Source organism: Heteronotia binoei, chromosome 5, assembly GCF_032191835.1.
Source record: "Heteronotia binoei isolate CCM8104 ecotype False Entrance Well chromosome 5, APGP_CSIRO_Hbin_v1, whole genome shotgun sequence".
Lineage (NCBI taxonomy): Eukaryota > Metazoa > Chordata > Lepidosauria > Squamata > Gekkonidae > Heteronotia > Heteronotia binoei.
This window is the reverse complement of record NC_083227.1, coordinates 113,063,724-113,087,479: the sequence shown is the minus strand read 5'-3', so window position 1 is coordinate 113,087,479 and position 23,756 is coordinate 113,063,724. Positions and strand designations below refer to the sequence as shown.

The 23,756-nt window shown below is 42.3% G+C and overlaps 1 protein-coding gene across 1 annotated transcript; it reads right to left on the bottom strand.

Moving 5' to 3' along the window:
* Positions 1-2,992: 2,992 nt before the first annotated feature.
* Positions 2,993-18,141, bottom strand: CDC23 (cell division cycle 23). Its single transcript, XM_060240122.1, has 16 exons — positions 17,907-18,141; positions 17,125-17,197; positions 15,904-16,041; positions 14,488-14,530; positions 10,759-10,864; positions 10,437-10,569; positions 9,943-10,120; positions 9,746-9,843; positions 8,932-9,013; positions 8,636-8,789; positions 8,296-8,415; positions 7,361-7,436; positions 6,271-6,332; positions 5,977-6,055; positions 5,310-5,429; positions 2,993-3,815 (listed from the first exon to the last, which is right to left on the bottom strand). Exons 1-16 carry the CDS (start codon positions 18,077-18,079, stop codon positions 3,645-3,647), a joined length of 1,806 nt encoding a protein of 601 aa, XP_060096105.1. The 5' UTR covers positions 18,080-18,141; the 3' UTR covers positions 2,993-3,644.
* Between the last annotated feature and the right edge of the window lie 5,615 nt (positions 18,142-23,756).

The window sequence follows — 23,756 nt, the reverse complement described above, 5'->3', positions numbered from 1 at the left end:
CCCACCCTGCTGGCCCTGGGGCCGCGGTGGGTGGGCCGGTGCCTGGTTCCAAAAAGGTTGGCACTGCTATAGTGACATCTAGAGCTGCTGTCTTTTTGTAAAGTGCTTACTTGGAACTATTCTTATAGCCCTATTACTGCTCTAGAAAAGCTCTCCTGAACAATTCTGTTTTACATGGAATGATAGTGGGAACTTTTGTGCTCTCAGGCCATCTCATGAAGTGAAGCCACAACAGCACATGTATTGAGTGGTTGTTGATCTTACCTATTTACCTGACAGATAAATGGGAGGTGGTGCAGTGGAACAGGATAAGAGACAGTCCTCCAGATAGGAGGGCCCAAGGCAATGCAGGCTTTGTATTTTTATTACCTTAAGTTGAGGCCAGTAGCTGATGGGCAGCAATTTTGCGTCTATGTACTTTTAGCTATAACCATGCATGAGGTAGAGCACTCTTGTGTCGGCAGATTTAAAATAATCAAATTCCACATTTACTTAACTTTCCTGAGATTAATTCTGGCACAATAATATGCATCCTAACCAAATTTATAGGTTAGCAGGGGATATATTGTGGAAGTGGAAAGTGCCATCAAGTTGCAGCTGAGTTATGACCTGCAGGGTTTTCAAGGCAAACATTCAAAGGTGTTTTGCCATTTCCTGCCTGTGCATAGCGACCTTGGACTACTTTGGTGGCCCTCCAATCCAAATACTAACCAGGGCTGGCCTTGCACAGCTTCTGAGATAGGCCATAAATCTGTATATGTACTGTGGATCCTAGTTTTGGATACCAAAATCCATAGATCAGAGTAACATTGACAGAACATAGGCCATTATCCAAATCTGGGCAAAGCTCCAGGCTTGCAGAAAAATCCTAAAGGTATTAAAAGCAGAGGGGTACAAAACAAAGAACTGTTCCCTGAATGCAGGCAGGTGCATGAGATGAGATGTTCTCAGGTTACTGCAGATGATGAAAACAAGACTGCAAACAGCTACTATTGCTTCCATTTCCCCTTGGCCAAGTTTCAAGCAGGTGAGGAAGAAAGATCTCTGCTCACCCCTAGCTGGAGAGTGTGTGAAGCACTCCCCCCTCAGGTGACAATGACCCAGCCATGGCAGAACCCACTGCAGCTGTCCCACGGTGAAGCTCAGGCAAGTGGAGCTGCTGTCGCCACCTTCAACTGCTCCCTTCCATCAATGGAACACAGAATCCCCCCACCCAGCAGTAGAAAAGAGCAAGAGTCCAGTAGCACCTTAAAGACTAATAAAAATTGTGGCAAGGTAGGAGCTTTCGTAAGTCACTGTTCACTTCTTCTGATCTACCCCTCCCCCAAATAGGTTCCTGGAAAACGACACTTCTCTGCCAGATGGAGGAAAGCAGGGGAAGGGAAGGACAGGCACACCAGTGCTGTCATTGTTCCTGACAGAGCAGCAGAGGATAAATGGTCTTAGTGGGTTAGAAAGGGAAAGCTGGGGGAGATGGCGAGGGTGCAAATGGGAAGAGACAAAGCAAGGGAGGCGTGAGTGGCAGAAAAGGGGGGTAGGGGAAACCAAGGGGAATGGGATGCCCCCTCCCTGCAATTTCCACTTGTATCTTATTGTTACTAATCCATGGTTACAACATGGTAATAAGCTCTGACTTTAAACACTAGGGTTGTTCTGTTTTTTAAATATTACAACTCGCTGGCCTATGGTTCTTTTCTTCAACTACAATTTTTTATCTTCTGCAGGCTCACTAGTTGTCCCTAGTTAATTCAGTGCCTGAACATGTCCTGAAAAGCAGGAAAAGGAAAGGTCCCCTGTGCAAGCACCAGTTGTTTCTGACTCTGGGGTGATGTTGCTTTCACGTTTTCACGGCAGACTTTTTACGGGGTGGTTTGCCATTGACTTCCCCAGTCTTTTACACTTTCCCCCCAGGAAGCTGGGTACTCATTTTACCAACCTCGGAAGGATGGAAGGCTGAGTCAACCTTGGGCCGGCTACCTGAATCCAGCTTCCGCCGGAATCGAACTCAGGTCATGAGCAGAGAGTTCAGACCACAGTACGGCAGTACTGCTGCTTTACCACTCTGCACCACAGGGCCACTCTCCTAAAAAGCAACTTGTCCCTTAATTCTACTTACACCATGACAAGGAAGTTTACGGGAGGAGAGGAAGAAAGGTTAAGTTGTAAACATTTTTGTGACGATCTGAAATAAAAGCATACTTCCCTACAGCACTCCCACCTCCCAGTCTTGTGTCTTATCTCTGCCCCATGAACTGCCATTTTAAGTCTGGTTGCTGGATAGTGCCCTATCCATCCACTGGTGTAAACTATTATTTTAAAACAAAACAAATTGTTTAAAGGATTGTGTTATTTTTTTATTAATAGGTCTGATTAATCATTATAGGTTACCTCGTGGTGGTTCTTTCCTATACAACTGACTAGTAGAAGATGTGATTAAGTACCTCACCCAACCACCACTGGTCCCTGTTTACAGGGTGGTTGCAATGATAAAATGCACCAATAAAATAAGACAGACTACTGTAACCTCTCCCTCTCTGCTGTACATAAAGAAACCATATTTGTTTCACAGAAAAAGGACAAAAACACTGATAAAAATGTAATGAAGGAAGAAACCAGTAAGGTTGCTTGAATCTTACTAGGATGTCAGCCATTAAAACACACACGCACACACACTCACATTTCAAGTCCTTGTTCTATATCCCTGAATTCTTTTCTTTTTGGTTGCAGAAAAGCTTTACCATTGTTGTTTCACTATATTACTCAGTGGAAACAAAGATTACAACCATTAATTTGGTTTGTAAAATCATATTCAGCAGTTGAAGTGCACACCATGATACATCACTGCTCTAGAACAGACTAGCTCCTGGCTGTTCCGAAGGAATGCTGTTTTGTTCCTGATAGACAAAAAGGCAGCCAAGATTTGCCTCTCAAGAAGCAAATGACCTTTTTACAGTCAGTGTATTCAGAAAAAAAAAAACAATGACAACATTGCAAGAGCAGCTTAAAGAAACGTCATCCTTTACTTCCATTATCACATTACGTTATGTCATTAGGCTGCACAGCAGCATGAGCATGGACAATTCCCATCCATGCCCTTATGCATTTGCCTCCAAATAATTTTGTTATCCACAGAAACTGTGTTGTGTTATGGCCCTCCCTCTCCTATTTGCATTTTTTTCACCCTGCAACTAGCATAAGACAGCTGCTCTGCGCCAAAACTGAGAAGCACCCAGCAAATTGGGGGCCTAGAGGTGTAACAACATTTATTCTTTCTCATTTACTGTAAGGCACTAGTTACCTTTCCAATGAGAACCAATATGTCTATGCTGAAGAGGCTATTTACTCACAGGGTTATGATACTTTGAAAACGGATATAGTGAAAACAACATAGGCAGAGCAGCAATTCCAACCAAATTTCAATAAAGAAAGCAGTCTCTTACACTGAAGTATCGTACTAAATAAGATGATTGATGAAAAGCAGTTCACTTCATACAGAGGATCAATTTATGCCACAGCTTTCCAACAATATCTGCTTTCAGCCCTCTAAGGAAAACAGCACTCAGCTGAGAGCCTTCCCTAAAGAGGTCATGTCAAAGTAAAATCCAGTTTCCAGCTGGATTGCCCAGTTCAGAGGCAGGCACTGTTTATGGTGTAATGTTAGACAAGTTTAGCGGTGACACACGGCGTGTTGGAGTGTTGCTGGCAGACAGCGAAGAAGGGAGGAAAAAGGGTGTGGCAATCTCTGTGGATGACGTCTCTCCTTGGTTGCGCAGCTGTAAAATTTGCCGCAAGAGAGCTTTCCCTTCTTCTCTTGTCTAAAGGAGAAAGAAAACCATAAGGGCAAACTAGTATTATAACACAAGTTACATGAACTTTTCGTAAGCAATACCAGCTCTGCTGCCTATGGTACAAACCAGTTTTTGTTTGTTTAGTGATGTTTGCTATCTTATAGTTTACTGGTAAATAACTTTGGTCATTAGGGATTAGTAAATGTTTAAACAAGCAAATAAACAGTTTGCAGAACTCCAATACAGAGACAATAATATAGACTTAAATTACTACCCTTTGTGTATTTCTTAACCACTTCTCCACAAAATGGACTTAGAAGGGTATAACTGCTTAGGATGGCACTGCGAACAACCCTAGAGAAAGTTGCAGATCTGCACTGATAGGAGGGATGAATTGGCCATAGGGACTATGGCTTGAAATGCTGGTTCCCTTTAAGAAGTCTCAAACTCTGTTTTGAGAAGGCTTCAACACTACTGTTTTTTGGATATTCTGTATTTGTCACTCACAACAGAGTAGCCTGTTACAATTTCTTCCCAGATCAGGAATAGCGTGTACTTTAACTATCCCTTGTGTTTTACTCAGGTAAATGCAATATAACTGTTAATCTGCTAGAAACTTCTGCAGTTAATCAACTCAGCATTTAATTGTATGAGGAACTTAATAATCTTCCCTGAGTGGCCTTTCAGAAGTTGTGTCTCTTGCCATCTTATTGTATTGATTGTTCCATGTCACTAAGTTTAGTAGGTAGTACCTTTTATGAATGCCGAAGGGTTATTTTTTTGTTTTGTTCTTTAAAAAGAGGCAGTCCCATTCTTTCTTTTTTTGTGTTTATTCTAAGGATGCTATCATAAAGTACATGCTACTAGCTGAAGATGCTTCACTGGATGCAGTCTAGCAAACATGGGACTGATGCCATTTAGGACACATTTAAATGTTCTAAAAAGGTCTAGAAGAAATCAAACAACTAGATCTGTATGTGCTTTAGCTACCATATTTATATCACTCCAAAGCAAAGGATGTTGCGGGGGGAGGCAGTTAGTCAGATTTAGAAAGACTGTTTATGCTTGAATACTAAGCAATTTTGATTTACTAATATTTTTGTCCACTGCCCTTATCTAAACATTTAAACCTTATGCACTCATGTTTAAATGGTCGATTGCAGTAACTACCGTGATTGTTTCTGAAGAAATTTTAAAATGTGAACTGCCAAAGAGTGAGAGCTGAGGAGGCAGATAAAAACTCTTGCTTGACTTGAACTCAGAGTTTCTCAAAATGGTATCTTCAATTAAGGAGGCTTATTGGGTAGGTGCTTTTTATATTATTTCCCACAGCATCTTGGTTGTTACTTCCTGAGGCTACTCTCAAACAGTCCTAGTGACACATGCCATGTCTGTTCTAACCATACACAAGAAACTTCTGTATCATTACTGAGAATGATCTCAAGATGGTGACCAAGATCACACGGGGGGTAACAAAAGTTTCCAACAAAGTTATCAGCTGAAGACACAGTGAAAACTCACATCATTGAATGCACAGCATTTCTGGGCACAGGCTGAAGCTTCGTCCCACAGTTTGCACTTGAAGTAGTATTGTGCCAGATAGCGGAAGGCAGTGCTCACTTCTAGGTGCTCCACTATCTCCTAGAGAAGAATAAAAGCATTTAGGTTTTGGCTGTGCCAGAGGTGGTGATAATCTGAGGCTACTACCACAAATTTACCAGAATTCAGATGAGAATAGTGTGTCATAAGCACATAACAAGGATTAGAAATATGTTCAGAGCTCAATAACTCAGTTTAACTGTTTATTTAATGGTGGGGGGCACATAGAGCCTTTTATTAAAATACACCTTTTTTTCCTAAATTATTTTCAGTTGCCCCAATGCAAGCAAAAGGTTAAATATTGAGAATGCAAAGGGGTAGCCATGTTAGTTTGTTGTAGTAAAATAAAAGTTCAATGGCACTTTAAAGATTTAATTTTATCTCAATATAAATTATAGGATCATATTTATATAAAAATAGATATTGTTAGCTATTCAGATGCCACCAGACTTGAGAGCCTAATACATGTAAAAGGTTCAAATGGCCCCCACAAAACAATAATTAGGTAGGTTGGGCTCACCCAGAATTTCTCCCCCGGACCATATATCTTTGTCTCTTTCATTCCTAAAGTTATTAAGATCTGACTCACCCCACAAGAATATATATCTTGGATGTATTTGATATAGCACTGAGCAGCTTGTTCTGATTCATTCATCTGTTCATGCAGCCTGAAGGGGCGGAAAGTTTGTCCTTTGTTATATATTCATAGGACCAATAGTACTTTATACTGTTAAAACAATGCATAAACACTTGTGTTTGCCACACCAAAGCATTTCCAAGAAGCTGCATTCATAAAGTCAGGGGAACAGCATGCATACTGATATTACTGGAGTCCTACCCATAGGTCCAACAGAATTAGAAACAGTAAAAATTCACTACTTACTTTGCTAGTTTCACTAATGCCATTTTTTCCACATCTCCTACAGCATATGCTCTCCAATAACACTGTCAAGAAAGAAAAGTTAAAAAAAAATGCAAAGGGTCTAGGCCAGAACAAGGGCCAAGTTTCAGAGGTGAAAGAAAGATATATCAGAGACACCATAACACTAGAATTGTTCTGACATTCCAATATAAAAAATTCTAAGCAGGAAAATTGCATCTCACTGTTGCATTCAGAACTCTTAAGAACTACAACCAACAAAAAAAGCCAACTGAATGACCAATCCCTACTGCACAGTGAGATCAAGGAAGTTTGTAGAGAAAGAAAATAAAGTGTCCATTCTGTTTCAGGAACCACTTGGTGAAGGATGCCAAAAAACCTAATACTGACTGGGTCCAGACTGCAGTTTAAGCCAACACAGGGACAGCTTGCAGATGGATTAAAAAATCAAGTCCAAACATACACATCTGCCTCCTGTCTGGCTTCCATACTCACCTAATCCTCCGGCAGCTCTGAGGTAGCTCAAAAAGCAAATTCTTTTGCTGTATGCCATCTGCCTTTCCGGACGTCTGAACACCAGAGAGCGCAAGCCAGGCAAGTTGGTGGTGTGAACCCGCCAATCCGTTCTAGGCGCTCACCAGTATTTTTTTTTAAACTGCCCTAGATGAGTACATGGGCACATGAGTGCATGTCCACTAAAAATGTAAGGAACAAAAGAAACTCAAACCACACTAAAGGGATGGTGCACAACTACCATCTGACTGCACTGAAGCACCCCTTGTGCGAAATACAGGCGCTTTGTGCAGGAGCGTCTAATCACTCTTTGTCCGCTCCAGTTTGGGGCGGCACAGCTTGAGGCACCTCTGGTGCACCCAAAGCTGCCCGTCTGTACCAAGCCATTGTGATTTATATGGTTCAGCCATATAAAATCACATTTACCGGTTCATTCTCAAGAAAACACCCAGAGGGACATGATCCAAAAGTTCCTGAAATACTGGGTGTAAAAATCTATTCTAAGACCCTTGCAATTCTTTATCTGGGCCATAGCACAAGGGCCCACTTGCTCCTCCACAGTAAATCTGAGCTCTCTTACCTTTTTAGCTTCTACTAGCTGATTTAATTTCTCATAACATTCTCCAAGAGCAACCAGCATACGAGAATCATTCGGTCTGCAATGAACACAGAAACAGAACTGACAAAAACCCCAACATAAAAAACTCCAAAGTCATATTAGACTAACCTATATCTCATACCAACATTTATTAATATATCAAGTTCCCAGTACCAGAGAGTAAAAGATCTAGAATCCAAGTTTTGCTACTCAAGTTATTCTGATTTCAAGCTATCGTTCTTTCTTTGACCTATAGAAACCCTCCCCGCCCAATATATAATTATTTCTGACATGTTACTGTTTTATGGTTTCCCACGCTAATGCAAACCAGATCAAAGGTTTTCTGAATTTGTTAATGTTACTATTCTGCTATTGGATTTTAACTTTGTACCACTTTGCATTCCAAACTCCACCAGATATATGTGGCTCTGCTTACTGTACCTAATTCCTCGTCCGAAGAAGTGTGCATGCTTACGTTCTGAATAAAACTAAGTTGGTCTTAAAGGTGCAATCGACTCCTATTTTGTTCTACTAACATATGTTTATTTCACTTTTCCCAGAAGCTTAGGACAGCAAACAAAAATGTCATATACTAAAAACCTAGCATATTGGAGTCAGGACACTGCTTGTAAGAAATATTAAGATGCAGGGAGTTGTACTATGTGCCAAAATCTTGCTACAAAATAAAAATTAGGTTTGTTTGTTTTAAATGATGCTTAACATTTTCTGTCTCTGTTGAATCCACATCAAGATTTTATGACTGATAGTCAGTCACAGTAAGGCATATCATTAACATTGTTCACAGAGGTTCCAAATACAAGTTATTTTGTAGCAATCTGACTCCACACCAACAATAGCAGCTGTGGGAAAAATGAGATGTGGCTGGTGAAAAGTATAGCTATGCCTGGTAGTTTTACCTGAGTTGATGGGCTCGTCGATAGTAATAGAGGCAATAAAATGGCATCTTGAGGATCTCATATGTTTGCCCCAGACCATACCATGCTCTGTAGTCTCTTTTGTTTACCTCTATGGCATGTCTATAAGAAGAGGGAAAGTCACAGGACTTTTTTAAAAGTGTAAAGTACATGGCAAACATGGAGACAGAGGATTAAATGGACACAATGGGCTGAATCTGTTGAGCAGATTAGTCTGTGAGAGGAACTCGGAAAGGAGGAGCCATGGGAAAAGGATCTTGTTAAAGCATTCCCCACCCTCAGCACAAGCTGAGCAAAACATCTGCCACTTCTCTGTACGCACCTGTATGCCTGAATAGCTGCTGATGTGTTCTTCATTTCCATATATTCATGCCCCATGAGAGTCCATGCTCCAAGGTACCGAGGATTCAGTTTCAATGCTCTCTGGAAGTAGAGGGCTGCTTTCTCATGCTGAGAGCGCAAACTATAGTAGTTCCCTAGAGCAAAGGCAACATTGTCAATTAACAAAAGGTAGCGTAAGAGCTGGAATCAACAGCACTACTAACTCATCATGTTAAAAAAAGATCAAGTCATTTCCTCCAACTCCTCTTCAAATAAGTGAGAAGAAAAGTCCCTCACCAATCACACAACAGGTCTCGACACGGTACTTGTCAATCTCACACAGGTTGTGAGCCAAATAGCTCAGTTCAGGCTTCATACTCTAGGGGGACAAAGAAAGGTGACAAGCATGAGGACAAGGGCATGGAATCACACTCTTCCAAAATGTCTGCATGGGCAGTGAAGGACAAACAACAGTATAAGTCTCAGATTCCACTTTGGCATTGGATGAGTATTCTGATAACTCAGCATTTTGCTTCAAGAGATGCAGAACTGACCTGCAGAACCTTCAAATCTGCAGGGACAGCTACCAAAATGAGGCCCAATGAAATACATGTTGTTACCTGCTCCTACTTGGTGATAAAGCCACCAGAAACACAATCAAATAGTGACTACAGCATAAACTAATATCAGATATCTTTTATAATATAAATCTCTTAAGAAAAAGTAGTTCAGTCTACTTTTGTCTATTACTGAAGTACTTTGTCTATTACTGAAGCCTTAAAAAAATGAAAGCAAAGTATTAGTGACTTGGGAAGTTCAGAAGCCATAAGCAATAATTACCACCAAATATTTCAGGTAATTACATCTAACACTCAAAGTGCCATAATAAACTGGTCCCAGGTCACACAAATGAATGTTTCTTGGTGCTGTCTGCTCCACTGCTCTCTCCATCAATACCATTATTTTGTTATGGTCTAAAGTTTCCTGGGCAAATATATCTGCTTCTGTGCAACATATCCTTATGCCCACATTGTATTGTGGTTAATTTACGATTAAGGTAAGGTAGCTATGCTGCATTTCAGAAAAATGTAGTCAAGACAACTATACTTACCCTGACATAAAGTAGATTAGAAAATGTGTCCATATTTTCTATCCTGTAAGGATCTTGCTTTCTAAGTTCATTGAAGATGGACAGTGCTTTATCAATATCTAAAGAAAAAAAGCCACACACTACAAGTAAGCACAGCAGAGGGGAAAATAAAAAGACAGAATCCTATTCAAGTCTGAAGGGAGAGAAAGTTCACTGACCTCGGATATTGTGATAGGCTACTGCAATCTGGGAGATAATGTAGGTGCTCTTGGAAAAACCTGCATCAATGAGACTCTGGTACTTCTGCAAAGCCTCTTCTATCAACTGCAACTCAGTATAAATGTGTGCCAGGAAGAACTCCTTCATCCAGGTGTCTGGCAAGGACAGGAACTTCAGCTGGCAATAACCATCAAACAGAGGAGGGACACACTTAAGACAATATTACTAGAGCAGCCCCCAAGAACAGAAGCCAAAGCAAGACCAGGGGGTCAGTTCCACTCCCCCAGTCACTTGAATAGACCCAGAGAAAGAATGAAGATGAACATCTTCAAGTTATATTCACCCACCAAAGATTTGCCAGCCAAACTGAATGTTTTTGAACCAGGAATACAATCCAGAACAATACCAACCACAGGACAATTAACAGCTTTTGAGTCAAAGGGAGGGAAGCTGAAATTATTACCACTACTACCCTGAATAATCCACAAATTACCATCTCTTTGTCTGTGATCAAGTTACAAAGCTCCAGCCAGGCTCCCCAGTGCAACGGCAAAACATGGGTGGCTTCAACAAACACATCAATGGCCTCCTTCACTAGATCCAGCTTTCGCAACACCACTCCATACCTGGTAGGGTGCAAAGAGTAAGAAAAACACAACCAGGCAAAAGTGTGTGCATGCTAGCACTGTGTTCTAATCTGACATTTTGCCCACACCAAGAAAAAGCTCTGCTACTTTCACAATCCCGCCATCATGCACTGATACCAATTTACAGCACTCCCACACTATATAACAAGGCAGACCTTTGATACTTACAGATAAAGGCCAAATCCATCCAACTCTCGTGCTTTGTGTTTCTTGCTAAGTTCTACCCTTAACTCTCTTAGAACTTCATTCTTTACTTGTCCCTTCTCTAATGGGCCTGCAAAGAAAGAAAGCAGCCTTCTATGTCTCGCTGACTCCTACAAAATCCAAATGTGTATAGCATTGACACATACTGTACACATCTTGAGGTCAGAACATGGCTGCAATAACCCAAGGCAATTTTTTGCAGACTTAAGCCATAGATTTCAGTTTACTGATCTCTACATTTAGCCCCTATCAAATGAAGTCTGTTGGTCTTCCACATTTCACTTCAGCCCCATTTGGTACTTGTGTACAAGACAATTATATGTGACATTATTTGCTATGTTCTTCTAAGCTTAGGGCACTGGTACTCACTCCACGGCTTGCTGAGAGCCACATTTGCACTTAAACCAAAACAAACTCATGTATTGATCTACCTGTAATGAGGTCTGCACTTCAGGGAGGTTTGCAGCTTACCTGTTCTTCAGTCAGTAGCTGTTTCAAGATTGGATCCACTTACCAATCACAGTCCCACTAGGCAAGGGCCTCTTGCCCACTCTTCTGAAGCATAAGGCAGGGGCCACACTGCAGAATAGTGATCAGAAGAACCACAGGCAACATGTCTAAAAGCTACATGTGGCTCCTGAGCCATGGATGAGTATCACTGACCTTGGATAAACATATTGTATTTTAAGTACTTTTAATCTAAATCTGAGAGCCAGTTTGGTGTAGTGGTTAAGTGTGCGGACTCTTATCTGGAGCATTGGGTTTGATTCCCCACTCCTCCACTTGCAGCTGCTGGAATGGCCTTGGGTTTTCCATAGCTATCGCAGGAGTTGTCCTTGAAAGGGCAGCTGCTGTGAGAGCTCTCTCAGCCCGACCCACCTCATAGGGTGTCTGTTGTGCGGAGAGAAGATATAGATTGTAAACTGCTCTGAGTCTGATTCAAAGAGAAGGGTGGGGTATAAATCTGTAGTCGTCTTCTTCTTATCTTTTTATGACATCAAGAAATATATATTCTTCTGCTTGCATGTCTAACAGCACAATCCAGGGGGGGGGGGGAGTCTTTTGGGAGCAGATGAGCCGCTATGTGGGCGCAGGAAGGGTTTGTGCCACTGGATGACCGGTGCCGTCACAGTAGAGGGGAGATACGTGGGCGGGGGGCCGCCCAAGCACCGCTCCGCCCGAGGGCAGTGACACCTGAAGGCTGTGCCCGAGCGTGGGTGGAAGTGAGGCGGAGCGTGACATTCAGGTGGAAGAGGGGGTGGAGTTGGGGGCGCGGCCAGGTTTAGGCAGCTTTCTGAGCAGTTTGGCCCATGACACCCCCCCCCCCGAAAGGTGCAACGTTATGCCGGCAAAAATAGCGGTGTGTCCCATAGGCACTTGTTGAAACCAAAAACAAAGGTTGCCTCCGCCACTGCGGAAGCTTGCAAACCCCTTACGGAGCAGCGTGACTGCCTCACCAATCCCGTCGCGCCTCATCCAGGTGACCCCCTCCCCAGCGCCCAATCGCAGCCCCCCCTCCTAGAAATACTTCCGCTTTGCCTCACACAACTCAGTTGTTAGGGACAGGTTCGCGTGGCGGGAAGCTCTGCTGGCGCGTTCCCGGCCATACAGACTTAGAGTGAAGGACAGGCAAGCACGTTGGTGAAGGGTTTTGCACCGCATGGTTGCTTTGACAGTATCGTTGACTTGCGAGGGGGAGAGAGAGGTCTTTCCCCTGGGGCTAACTGCTCTTGTTTCCAGGTCTCCACAGGTTCTGGGCTCCCAGAGGCTCTGCATGCGAGGACTGTCGCCCATGGCTGGGTAAGTTCCACTGTTCACCCCAGCCCCCGTCCTCCTTCTCACCTCGCTCTCGACCACTCGGTGTGCGTGCATCTCTGGCACTTGAACCTGGCAGTGGGCTCCAGCAGGGGCATTTGCTGACCCCGCTCCCCTGTGCTGCCGCCTGCTCCCTTCCCTTGATCTGCCCTCTGCCACGTTCCCACGGGCTGTGTGTGTGGCAGCTGCCCCATTGCGGGGAGGTGGGTCAGAGACTGTCCCTTTAAGTGAGCACCCAGCTGAAACGCAGCCTGCTCTTCCAGCCGCTGCCCCTGCAGGTATTCTTGATCTCTATCTCTGTTTTGCATGTGGGACTCCAACACAGAGGCTTCTGCATGTGTCGCTCCACCCCCCCACTCCCTCAGCTGTTTCTGCCTGCAGCTCTGAATGGAGCCCCACCCACGGCGAGACTGCCCAGTGTGCGCCAGGGAGACTGTTGCACTCTGTTCCGGAAAAATAAAGTCTGAGCTGTGCCCTCTATTGTCTCTCCTGCTTGGCATCTGCTGCACGTTCCCTGGGCAACTCCCCCACCCCCCGTCAGTGGCCTCTCCGAGGGAATGCCCGGGAAGGTGGGCAGACATGGTTTGGGGGGGAACGGTCTATGAGCCACCACGCTGCCCCCCACATGGATGGACAGGGGAGGGGAGTGCCATCCCTCAGCCTGCCCGAGCTGACAGCCTCCCCAACCCCACAGGGCTGTTGTGCGCAGGGCACTAAGGGGGGGGGGGGGCTGTGAAGTGGACTCAGAGTTCTGCGGCCCCCGGGGGAGGTGTTCAGTGCACATGGCAGGGTGCATCAGGGCAACACAGGGGGTCTCTGGGTGGGGGGGGGTGTTTGCTGCTGGGCTGCTCACTCCCAGACACACATTCCAGCCACTGTATATGACAGCGAACTCCTGCATTTGGTACTTCCTGCTTGTCTGGCTGCCATTGGCAGAGTCTGACAGCGGGAGGGTGGGAGGGGATTGACGGCTTCTCCGTGGTCCCGTGCAGGCCTGCCTTGCCCCCATCCTTGCCTCGCCACCAAGCCAGGCTTCTCATACGCACATGCCCAGCCTCACTCCTGTTCCCTCCCTGTGTTGGTGGGACGTCTTTCCTTTGCCTTTGATGGTCTGCCCATCATTGGCTCTGTTCTCTGTTTGGGGGTGGGTTAGGGATGGCTCAGCCTCTCCCCATCCCTGAATGTCATGAACCACGGCGCATGCACCAGGACTGGCCAATGGGGGGGGGGGGGTGGGCTGGCCTTCCCCTCCAGCTGCCTCCGCCTGTGGTGTTGCCATGGTGATCGTCTCCCTCACAGCAAGCTACGCCTCTCCGCTCCCCACGCTCCAGCGTGCCAAAGTCCTCAGGAAGTCTATTAGCGATGCAGCAGCTATGCCACGGCTGGTCGCCACTTATGTCTGGATTGGGTAGTAAAGTACCTTTCAGGCCAAAGTTGGCTTACAAATCATAACTGACCAGTTCCCACCCTTCTCAAAATTACTATTTTCTGATTTTAAATGTATGCATACCTCTTGTCAGCACACCAAACAACTTGCAAGCGCAACAAAACCTATTTTCTCCAAGTGAGGAAGGTCCATTTTACTATGGTTTTTTTCTTACCACCAAGAATTAAGTACTTAGATTTGTACCAATGTAGTGGCATCTACAATGGCTGAAAAATTAGTGAAATGAAGCACAGGTGCATTGTTTCTAATTGGCCCCCATTCCAGTCTTCTGTTGTGCCACATAACCTGGTACAATGCCACACCTAGCATTTTGTCAGTTCCTAGTATACCAGCGCAGCAGGGTATGTTCTCACTGTTACAGTACCATAGTCTATAGGTTATATGACATGTATCAAAACCATACTGATGAAAATTTTGTTTTTGTTCCTTACCTAGGCTATCCACTGTTTCATCATCCTTCTTTTTTTCACCTGACTGCACACAGAAAAAAGTAATTTTAGGAGGAAGCAATTTCCAGTATTAAGAGTTTCCCCCCCAGAAAAATTAGAATTGGAAAATATTATGGGAAACTATCCAGTGTCCTAAATAAAGCATTATCTGATTTGGCATGTCAACTTTCATTTATAATGAGTAAATAAATTTAAAAGTGCCTCATGTTAATTATGTCCCAATTACAACACATTCTTTAAATAAAATATTTGATTAGGGGAAAAAAATCTAGTGTGATTAAAATGTTATTTCCAGACACATTCAAGCTTTATGTGGAAATTATTTGTATTGGACTAATAGTAAAATATACAGACAGTACATATACTTCCCTCACACTGTTTAAATTTAAGAAAAAACTGAGAACTGTCTTCACACTAACTGTGCATAGTATGCTATGGATGTAGTTGTTCATTCATCCACTTCAATAGAATTTAACTCTTATTCATAGTATGTAACAGACTGGCAATTACAAAAGCTATAAACAGCAGCAACAAAAAGGAATACAAACCCAACCAAACAATTGAATTAAGTACCACAAAGGCTGAGCAAGAGCAATGTTAAAAACAAATTAAACAGAATAGATCAATATATAGTGCACTTAAAATATAAATTAAAAGCACAGCCTCTATATAGAAACCACTGGAATAAGTAGCCCTCAATGTAATTAATTAATACAGATTAATATCCATAGGTTGATGGCATACAAATAAGAGCACAAACTCAATAAACAGGACAGGACATGTTGGCTTAATTGGCCTTCAGTGGTCACTAGTACATAGATAAATATGCACACCAAGAACAATCATTTGTATAAAAAAATAGGTGTTGAATGATTCTTACACATTTTATAATGTGTGGCCAAACTTCGTTATTAGAATCATGGATCTTGCCCCATGATTTCCCATGTTCACATATAAAAATGTATATTTGTAAATCATATCTAATTTTAGCAATTTATTCCTTCGTGGTGTGTATATATGTATCAACCATCAATTTGAAAAAAAATCATTAATTACAACTCTGAAACCACTAAGCTTGCCTAATATTGTATTAGCAATGGAATCCATTCATTGTTATCAATGTTATGAAACAATGCATCTTTAGAAATGGAAAAAATTCCATGGAAAAATAGAGCACAGGAAAAGTTTCCATTTCTACCCCACATCTCTGATAATTTCATAGCATGGTATAATAGTTTCTCTATGACACTCACTCAGCTACTAGAAACAAAAAGGAAGAAATTAACAAGCTGTCTAGGTATTGCTACAGAAAAAAAAGAAAAAGCTAAAAACCAGGGTCCTTGATAAAAATAAGAAAAATGAAAAAAAAAAACAGGTTGCGTCATCCTGTTGGCTTACCAAGTATCTGGAGTACATATACAGGAAATAGGCCTTTTGACTTTTGCAGCCTCGCAGAAAGTATCCAGCCCTCTCATATTCTTTCAGATCAAAATAAGACTTAGCCAGGGTATAAGCATCCAAATCACGAGCATCTTCCTAAGGAAAGTATTCATTGTATTTGAAATGAAATCACCAGTATAAGATACAAAATGGTTTTCACTACAAGAACATCCTCACATCAAAACTTAAGGGGTGCTCCAAGTATATCAAACTAGATCCCCATTATCAAGAAAACAAAGTTTGAACTTCTGCACAAATAATTAGCAAATAAATTTAGCTGTTGGTGCTTGTTGAGTTACATCTCAGACGGCAAATATATCTAAGGAAAAGAACATAATGGCAAAGCAGCAAATTACTTACACTAAATTAGAGTCCCTTTACTGATGACTCTCATTTTTAACACAACTAGGTTTTATAAATTAATGGATTTTTAATTATTGGATTGCACCTAAAGGTCTACAACACAATATGTACATATTTCTATAGACGGTATCTTTGCTTTCTCAAAGTTGGTTAGACACAATAACGGTTGTTAACAATTAAAAACCCAGCCTCTGCATAAAACAGTACTGCTTAAAACAAGTCTCCAAAAACTGCTCCAAGGCTAAAAGACTACAGATATACTACTAAAAGATAACCTCTTAATTAAAAGCCTAAATAAACAGAAATATTTTGACCTGGCAACTGAAAGAGAGATGGGGAGGATCCAGGTGGGCCTCAAAGGGAAGGACATTCCAGAAACAAGGTGGACACAGAATGTGCCTTGACTCTATTCACCACCCACCTCTCCTCTGAAGGTGGGGGCAAAGTAAGCAGGTTGGTGAGCTGGACAGTATCTTGGACCAGTTTTTAAAGGCAGTCCCACATGGAGTTTATTAGAATAATCGAAGCTAAATGAAACCAGAACAGAGATTACCATGGTCAAAAAAGGAACAAATGTGTACATACACTTAGTACGTACTAAGTGTTCATGTTTCTCCTCCCTTCCCTAGACAAGTCACCAATCAACGATCTGAGTTTTACAGGATGATTTGGTGGCACAGAGATTATTAGTTAATATCATGTTATTGCTTTGACAAACATCACAGTTTAAATTGCAGATTCTTCAAGCTCAACAACATTGCGGTGTCTCAAATTATTTTGGACAGTTAATGAAGAACTGTTATGAACTATCCCTACCTCTGTGAGTGCAGGAGCAGGAGGCAGTTCATTCAGTGGCAGTGGGTCCAAGGCAAAAGCCAACTCTGATGCCCTGCAAGAAGGGATTTCACTATATTACAGAAAGCACTACCCTAGCTCATAGTAACATCTTGCACACCAACACATACTCTCTCCGCTACAGAAAAGATCTATAGTGCTGTGTGGTCCTTTCACAGGCACAAACCCTTGATGAAAAAAGATTCAACATTTAGAGACTACCAGGCCTTAGATTCAGCAGAAGCTCACAGGAGCACAGCTCCTATACCTTTCTGAGGCTTCCCCCTCTTCCTCCCCACCTACCTTGTCCATTGAATAGTAGGTGCAGCTGCATAACAGTCCCGGGATTAGGAAAGCAGGCAGCCAGCCAGCCAGCCACTAGGGGCTTTGCCACACCCCCAGCAGCCCTCATTAACCCCTGGAGAAGCCAGCGTCACCCTTTCTCCACTTCTTATGTGATTTTGGGCAAGGGCTGGCTTGCTGGCCTCTTGACCCACACATGGATCTCTCGCCCGGGGCTCTCCTTTCTTGCATTGGGTTGCTTGGGGGGATATGCTAATAAGTTATGCTAATGAGCTCCGCCACCTATTTTTCTACAAAACGACCCCTGGAGACCAGTATCACTCTATATCCTCTAAAAATTCGTACTTAGCTCTCATAATAATGTACTCCTCCCGACCCCCCCCCCCTCCACATAGAACTGGACAAAAAAATGCACCCAATAAAAAAGGGCGAAAGCATCAAGTCATAAAACCCAGCCTCACCACTTTCCACTATGCTGCAAGCCGCGCTCTCGACTTCGTTCTGCAACGTCCAGCAGCTGTTTCTTAATACCACGGAGATCAGAGAAATCGGCACTTACAGAGCCAGGCCCAACTGTGGCCGCCGCCATCTTTCCAGAGACACCAGCTCCAGCCAACCAGAGCCGGGCCTCCATCTCGAGACGCCACTCGGAGCGCGCGAGACATTAGAGTTCAGCTCTTATTGGACAGTAGCTTTTTGTTCCTTCAGAGCTCCTAGTGGAATGTGAACAGGAGGGAAAAAAATTGAAAACGGTGATTGGCTGAGAGATGACAGCGGTGGGAGGAGGCGCGAAAGCGACGAATTTGGAGTCCTAGAAGGTAGCGCAGTTTTTTTCGGAGCGGTTTTCTGTGCACTCTATTCTGTATTAGCAGATGCTGGAAATACATTCAGTAAGGCAGAGGCAAGGAAAATAATGTATTTAGCATATTTGCCGAGAGATATAGAGAATATTTTGTGGACAAGTTGACAGGAGGAGGTTATGTTGCCGCTTACATTTTAGCGCCTTAAAATAGGTTAATTAGCAGGGGACTATGGTGTTTTGCTGCACGGTGAATGTAAGTGTGGTAATTCAGTCTTTTGTCGTTGTGAATGGCTAAACCTGGTTTACCTGCTGTAGTATTTTTATTCTGCACATCCTAGTTAGTTACTCGCTTTAGCCTAGCCAATCTCACAAAGCTGAATTAATATTGATTTAATACAGTATTTCAAAATCGTGTCAATTGCGTGTGTTTTATTGGATATCTGGTTTTTTTCTGCTGCACCTAAGAATCCCTAGAGAGATAGGTGCCTCCCCACAACAGTGAATTCTGTATTTTCCCATGTTCAGTGTGGGTCCTTTCACATTTCATTTAGAGGGTTATTCAGCTGGCCAGATATCCTACTGAAGGACATTGTTGGTGAGATTAATTTGTGAGTACTTAAGGCTGTTTAAAGTAGAATGCAAAGAAAATTACAAGATGGGCCCCAGCTAATTCAATTCAAAAGACAGATACAACATAAAGGAGGGCAGGGAAAGTAGGAAAATGCACAAATGTCAGTGATGCTTTACATCAGGAGTCCCCAACCTTTTTGAGTCCACAGGCACCTTTAGAATTCTGAAACAGTGTGGTGAACACAAAATGGTTGCTGCAGGAGGAGGAGTCAGCCACAAAATAGCTGCTGCAGCTTGCCTTCAGAAATCAGGGAAAAAACTGGAAACCCTATTACCATCAAAATTTGATATACAGAATACTTGTTAAAAGACTTTATCAGAATTCCATTCAATTTACATTAAATCCATCTCAAGCCAGTGCTAAAAGGGCAATCTTATTCACAAACAACTCTCATAACCATATACACAATTCCATACAATAACCAATTCTATATAATAACAAATGAGGGTTCTTTACAAAGCAGATGTATTCATGGAGAAGAAAAAGCAGACAGTGGCCATGTAACAGGTGTGCATTACTTGAGAATTGCATTCCAGATAAGAACAGAAAGAGAGCTTTGGAAAACGTTCCATACAAAACAGCAAGTTAAGAGCTTCAGTCACATTTATGAACTTGTGCATATCTTTGTTTACACAGCTGGGAATTACAGGGAGTTGGCTGTACTTTGTGAAGTGCAGTCTGCACTAGGAATGAGATTTATGGAGTGGCCCCTTTAAATAATGAGTGCCATTCCTTAAATCTGTAATCACTGAATGAGAAAAATATATAAAGTTGTCATTTGTTACTGTATGGAATTGTGTATATTATGCGTGTTGTTTGTGAATAAGACAGTGTTATATTTATATACCTACATAATATTCAACACAGTGTTTCCAATTGCCATTTTACCATGGGCTAGAGGGAATGAATGTAACATGAATGGAATTCTGATAAAGTCTTTTGACAATAATATGGTTTCCAGTTTTTTTTCTGATTTCATAAGTTACACTGGAAAATTTTCCAATATTTTCTGACACTGCAGTTTTCTTTCAGTCACACAGTAAAGATCCTTATGCTGTTGTGGCAGTTGCTGTCAATGCACCATATTTAGAAACCTGCAGAGCCAATCAAATTTCCAGTGTTCAATCAGAAACATCCCTGGGTGAAAGCCTGGCATGTGCTGGAAGTGACACTGTCAACAATGATGCTGATACCTGGTATAGGCCTTCTCAGCCTGCTGGTAATTTCCCCCTGCCTAGGGTTGCCAGCTGTGTTAGAAAGTACCTGGACATTTTGGGGGTGGAGCCTGAGGAGGGTGTGGTGTGGTGTGGTGGGGGGAGGGACTTTAATGGGGCATAATACCTTTGAATACACCTTCCAAAGTGGCCATTTTCTCCAGATGAACTGATCTCTGTAACCTGAAGATCAGTTGTAATAACGGGAGATCTCCAGCCACCACCTAAAGACTGGCAACCCTGCCCCTAGCTCCACCTGGCCTGGCCAACTTTCTAAAAACATGGGCACCACATTGAGGACCCCTGCAAATACATTATATGGAAGTAGATGATGGTCTTTCTGGAGAATTGTCGTCTTCCAGAAATACTTAAGATAATACAGTGGATTCTATCTACAAACTCTAAGTGCTTTATCATGGCTATATTTGATCTGTGCTCTGGATCTTCCTTGCTAGCTAAACCTAACTTGCAAAATTTGTTTTATGCCCCACCTGTTTAGCGACTAGGGGTTTCACCACAGGTCATGACTGTAAAAATATATTCGATTCAAGGGCTGCAGATCAAACATCAGAAATTACAAGAAAGGCTAATTTTATAATGCCAGTGGGATAGTTGTGTTAATTTATTGCAGTAAAACAAAAGAGAAGGCTATTGGCATTTTACGGACTATTTTATTTATTTTTATTTACTTTGGATTTATATGTTGCCCACTCTGCAAGTGGACTCTGAATGGCTAACAGTCATGGTAAAAACAATTTGAATTATAGTTTTAAAACAATAAAAACATGTATAAACAATTTAAAACTAAATATTTGGTGCCATGGAAAATATTTTTTTTTACACTAAGAGATAGGTAGGGCCTAGAGATCTCCCAGAGTTGCAACTGATCTTTAGGCTACAGAGATCACTTCCTTTGGAGAAAATAGCTGCTTTCCAGGAATTTCCCAATTCAGAGTTAGCAATCTTAGCACTAAGAACATTCCAGTATGAGCATAAACGCCAGTCACAGCCATAATTCTATTTAGTTGTCTTACAAAGAGCATATTGCAGAAATCTAATATTTATTTATTTGATTTATGGATCACATGTTCTCTACAATATACAGCTCTAGGCAATGTACAACCATTAAAAAGAATTAAAAGCAAACAAAAAGAGAGAATCGGTTACATTATCTTAGATGGTGTTAGATATTCCTTTGTTTTCCCACTCTGGACTGTGCCATTGTCTCGTGGGCAGGAGAAGAGGAGGCTGAAGTGAAGATGGAGGGAATAAAAAAGAAGATGGAATAAAGAGGAAGGTGTCAGGCTGGCTATGATGGAACCATTTCTGTCCTCAACCAAAAGCTTGCCTTACAGGACCTGCAGAACTGTATTAATTCTCACAGGGCTCTAGTGGTATTTGACTGAAAAAGCCTTGGCCCTGGTTGAGGACAGCCAGATATCTTTAGGGCCAGGGACCACCAGTAGGTTGTTCTCAGCAGAGCGAAGCACTCTCCTAGGGACATAACAGAGGAGGCAGTTCCGAAGATATGCAAGTCCCAGACCACTCAGGGCCTTAAAGGTCAACACCAGAACCTTGAACCTGACTTGGTATTCCACCAGGAGCCAGTGTAGCTGGTTGTATGTGTGTCATCCATGGTGTTCCCATCAGGACTTGCGCCACTGCATTCTGGATCAGCTGAAGCTTCTGGGTTAGTCTCAAGGGCAGGCCAGCATAGAGTGAATTAAAGTAGTCTAGCCTGGAGGTGACCATTGCATGAATTACAGTGGCTAAGTCAACTGGCAACAAGAAAGGGGCTAATTGCAAAGCTTTGTGTAGATGGAAGAACGCCAATATTTGTGACCTGGGCCTTCCTAGTTAAGGAGACATCCTGAGTCATGCCCAAGCTCCTGACAGAGAGCACCCGTACCAATGGCATCCCATCAAGAGTAGGTGCCCCAACCCTGAAGGGGCCCCTTGCTACAAAACCTCCATTTTTATTGGATTCAGTCTTACCCTATTAATATGTAAGTCACCAGAGCTTGACTAATTGTGCCCATATTCTTCCTGTAAAGGAAGGGGAATAGGAGGTAAGCCAGTTGCACCTGCTGAAAATGGTACAGAAACATTCCCAAATGGCAAGGAAATTGCAACCCAACTAGATGGCGACGATGATGATATTGGATTTATATCCTGTCCTCCACTCCGAATCTGAGTCTCAGAGCAGCTCACAATCCTTTATCTTCCTCTCCCACAAAAGACACCCTATGAGGTGGGTGGGGCTGAGAGAGCTCTCACAGCAGCTGTCCTTTCAAGGACAACCTCTGCCAGAGCTATGGCTGAGCCAAGGCCATTCCAGCAGCTGCAAGTGGAGGAGTGGGGAATCCAGTTCTCCCAGATAAGAGTCTGCACACTTAACCACTACACCAAACTAGCACCAAAGCCTTGATGATTTATGTTCCCTACTAACAATACTGTCTTTTCTGGATTAAGTTTTCATTTATTCACACTTGTCCTGTCTTCACTGATGTCAAGTACTTCCTTAGAATATATGGTATGTTATTTCCTGCTATGTCTCTACTGTGCACATTTTCCCCTTGGTATCAGTCTGGCCATATCAATCTTTTAACACCATTCCCTTATGAACTTGCCCAGTTGTTACAGTCATCATTGGGTTCCCTGACTTCTGAGATTAGGTTGGTAGCAACTCAGGAAAGGGTCATTACTCATGGCACCAAGGCTCTGAAACTCTCTCCGCAGGGAGATTCATCTATCCTCTTATGTTGCCATCTTCTGCCAGTGAGTGAAAACCTTTTTGTTTTGTTTTGTTTAACATTCCCAGAATGATCCTTTCCTCCTAACCAGTATTTTATGTTTGCATGTATTTTAACAGTTTATATGTATTTTAACTGTTTTAAAATTCTTTTTAAAGTTTTTAAATGTATTAAAACTCTTTTTAAGGTTGGTTTAATGAGGTAAAGTTGGTGGGGTTAGTAATAGCATTATTGTCAAAAATCAGTATGAATACACAGTAGGCAAAAGTTTACAAAATGGCATGTACTTTGGAGGAAGTTTCCATGAAATGAGCCATGTGAATAGTTGACTACTTGTTGTTGGGACTGGCTCTTCAGGAACCTTTGGGACCACTGGATTTATTGTAAAAGACTTTTGAATCAACACAGTGGACTTGAAAAGCTATTTGTGACCCTTGGAGGGGCTTATGCCAATACCTTGCGGAACAGAGTTATTGAGTGCAATTGTACACTCACTAAGGATATTGATAGTTTAATTGTTTGATATTAATACTGTTTTGACACTACTACAGATAAATTTTTCATTATATTTTGAGTGTTCATAGTAATTTGGGGTTACAATATCAATTTGGTATTCCTTTGCATGTTTTAAATAGTTAGCAATCTTGGTAGCCTTAGTAAGGGCAGAAAGGCAGGATATAAATTTTGTAAATAAAATATAATAAAATTGGTGTATTCAACGTATAATGGAGTTTGTCTTGGGGGAGCTGGTTAGCATTTTCTGGGTTTGCGATATAAATTGTCTTATATATGGCTGTTGCAAAATAGCAGCATGTGCCTAGAAAGTTAATGTGCATGTACTGACTGGTTTCTTTTTCTGTTTATCTCTTCCTTTAACACTAGGTTATAATGTCTGTTAACATTCTTAGAGG

Coding starts and splice junctions, on each gene's coding strand:
- CDC23 (XM_060240122.1), bottom strand. CDS start 18,079: ATGGAGGCCCGGCTCTGGTTGGCTGGAGCTGGTGTCTCTGGAAAGATG. Junction 14,531..15,903: donor ATATGTACTCCAGATACTTG/GTAAGCCAACAG, acceptor TTCTGTGTGCAG/TCAGGTGAAAAAAAGAAGGA. Junction 6,056..6,270: donor GCATTAGTGAAACTAGCAAA/GTAAGTAGTGAA, acceptor CCGCCCCTTCAG/GCTGCATGAACAGATGAATG.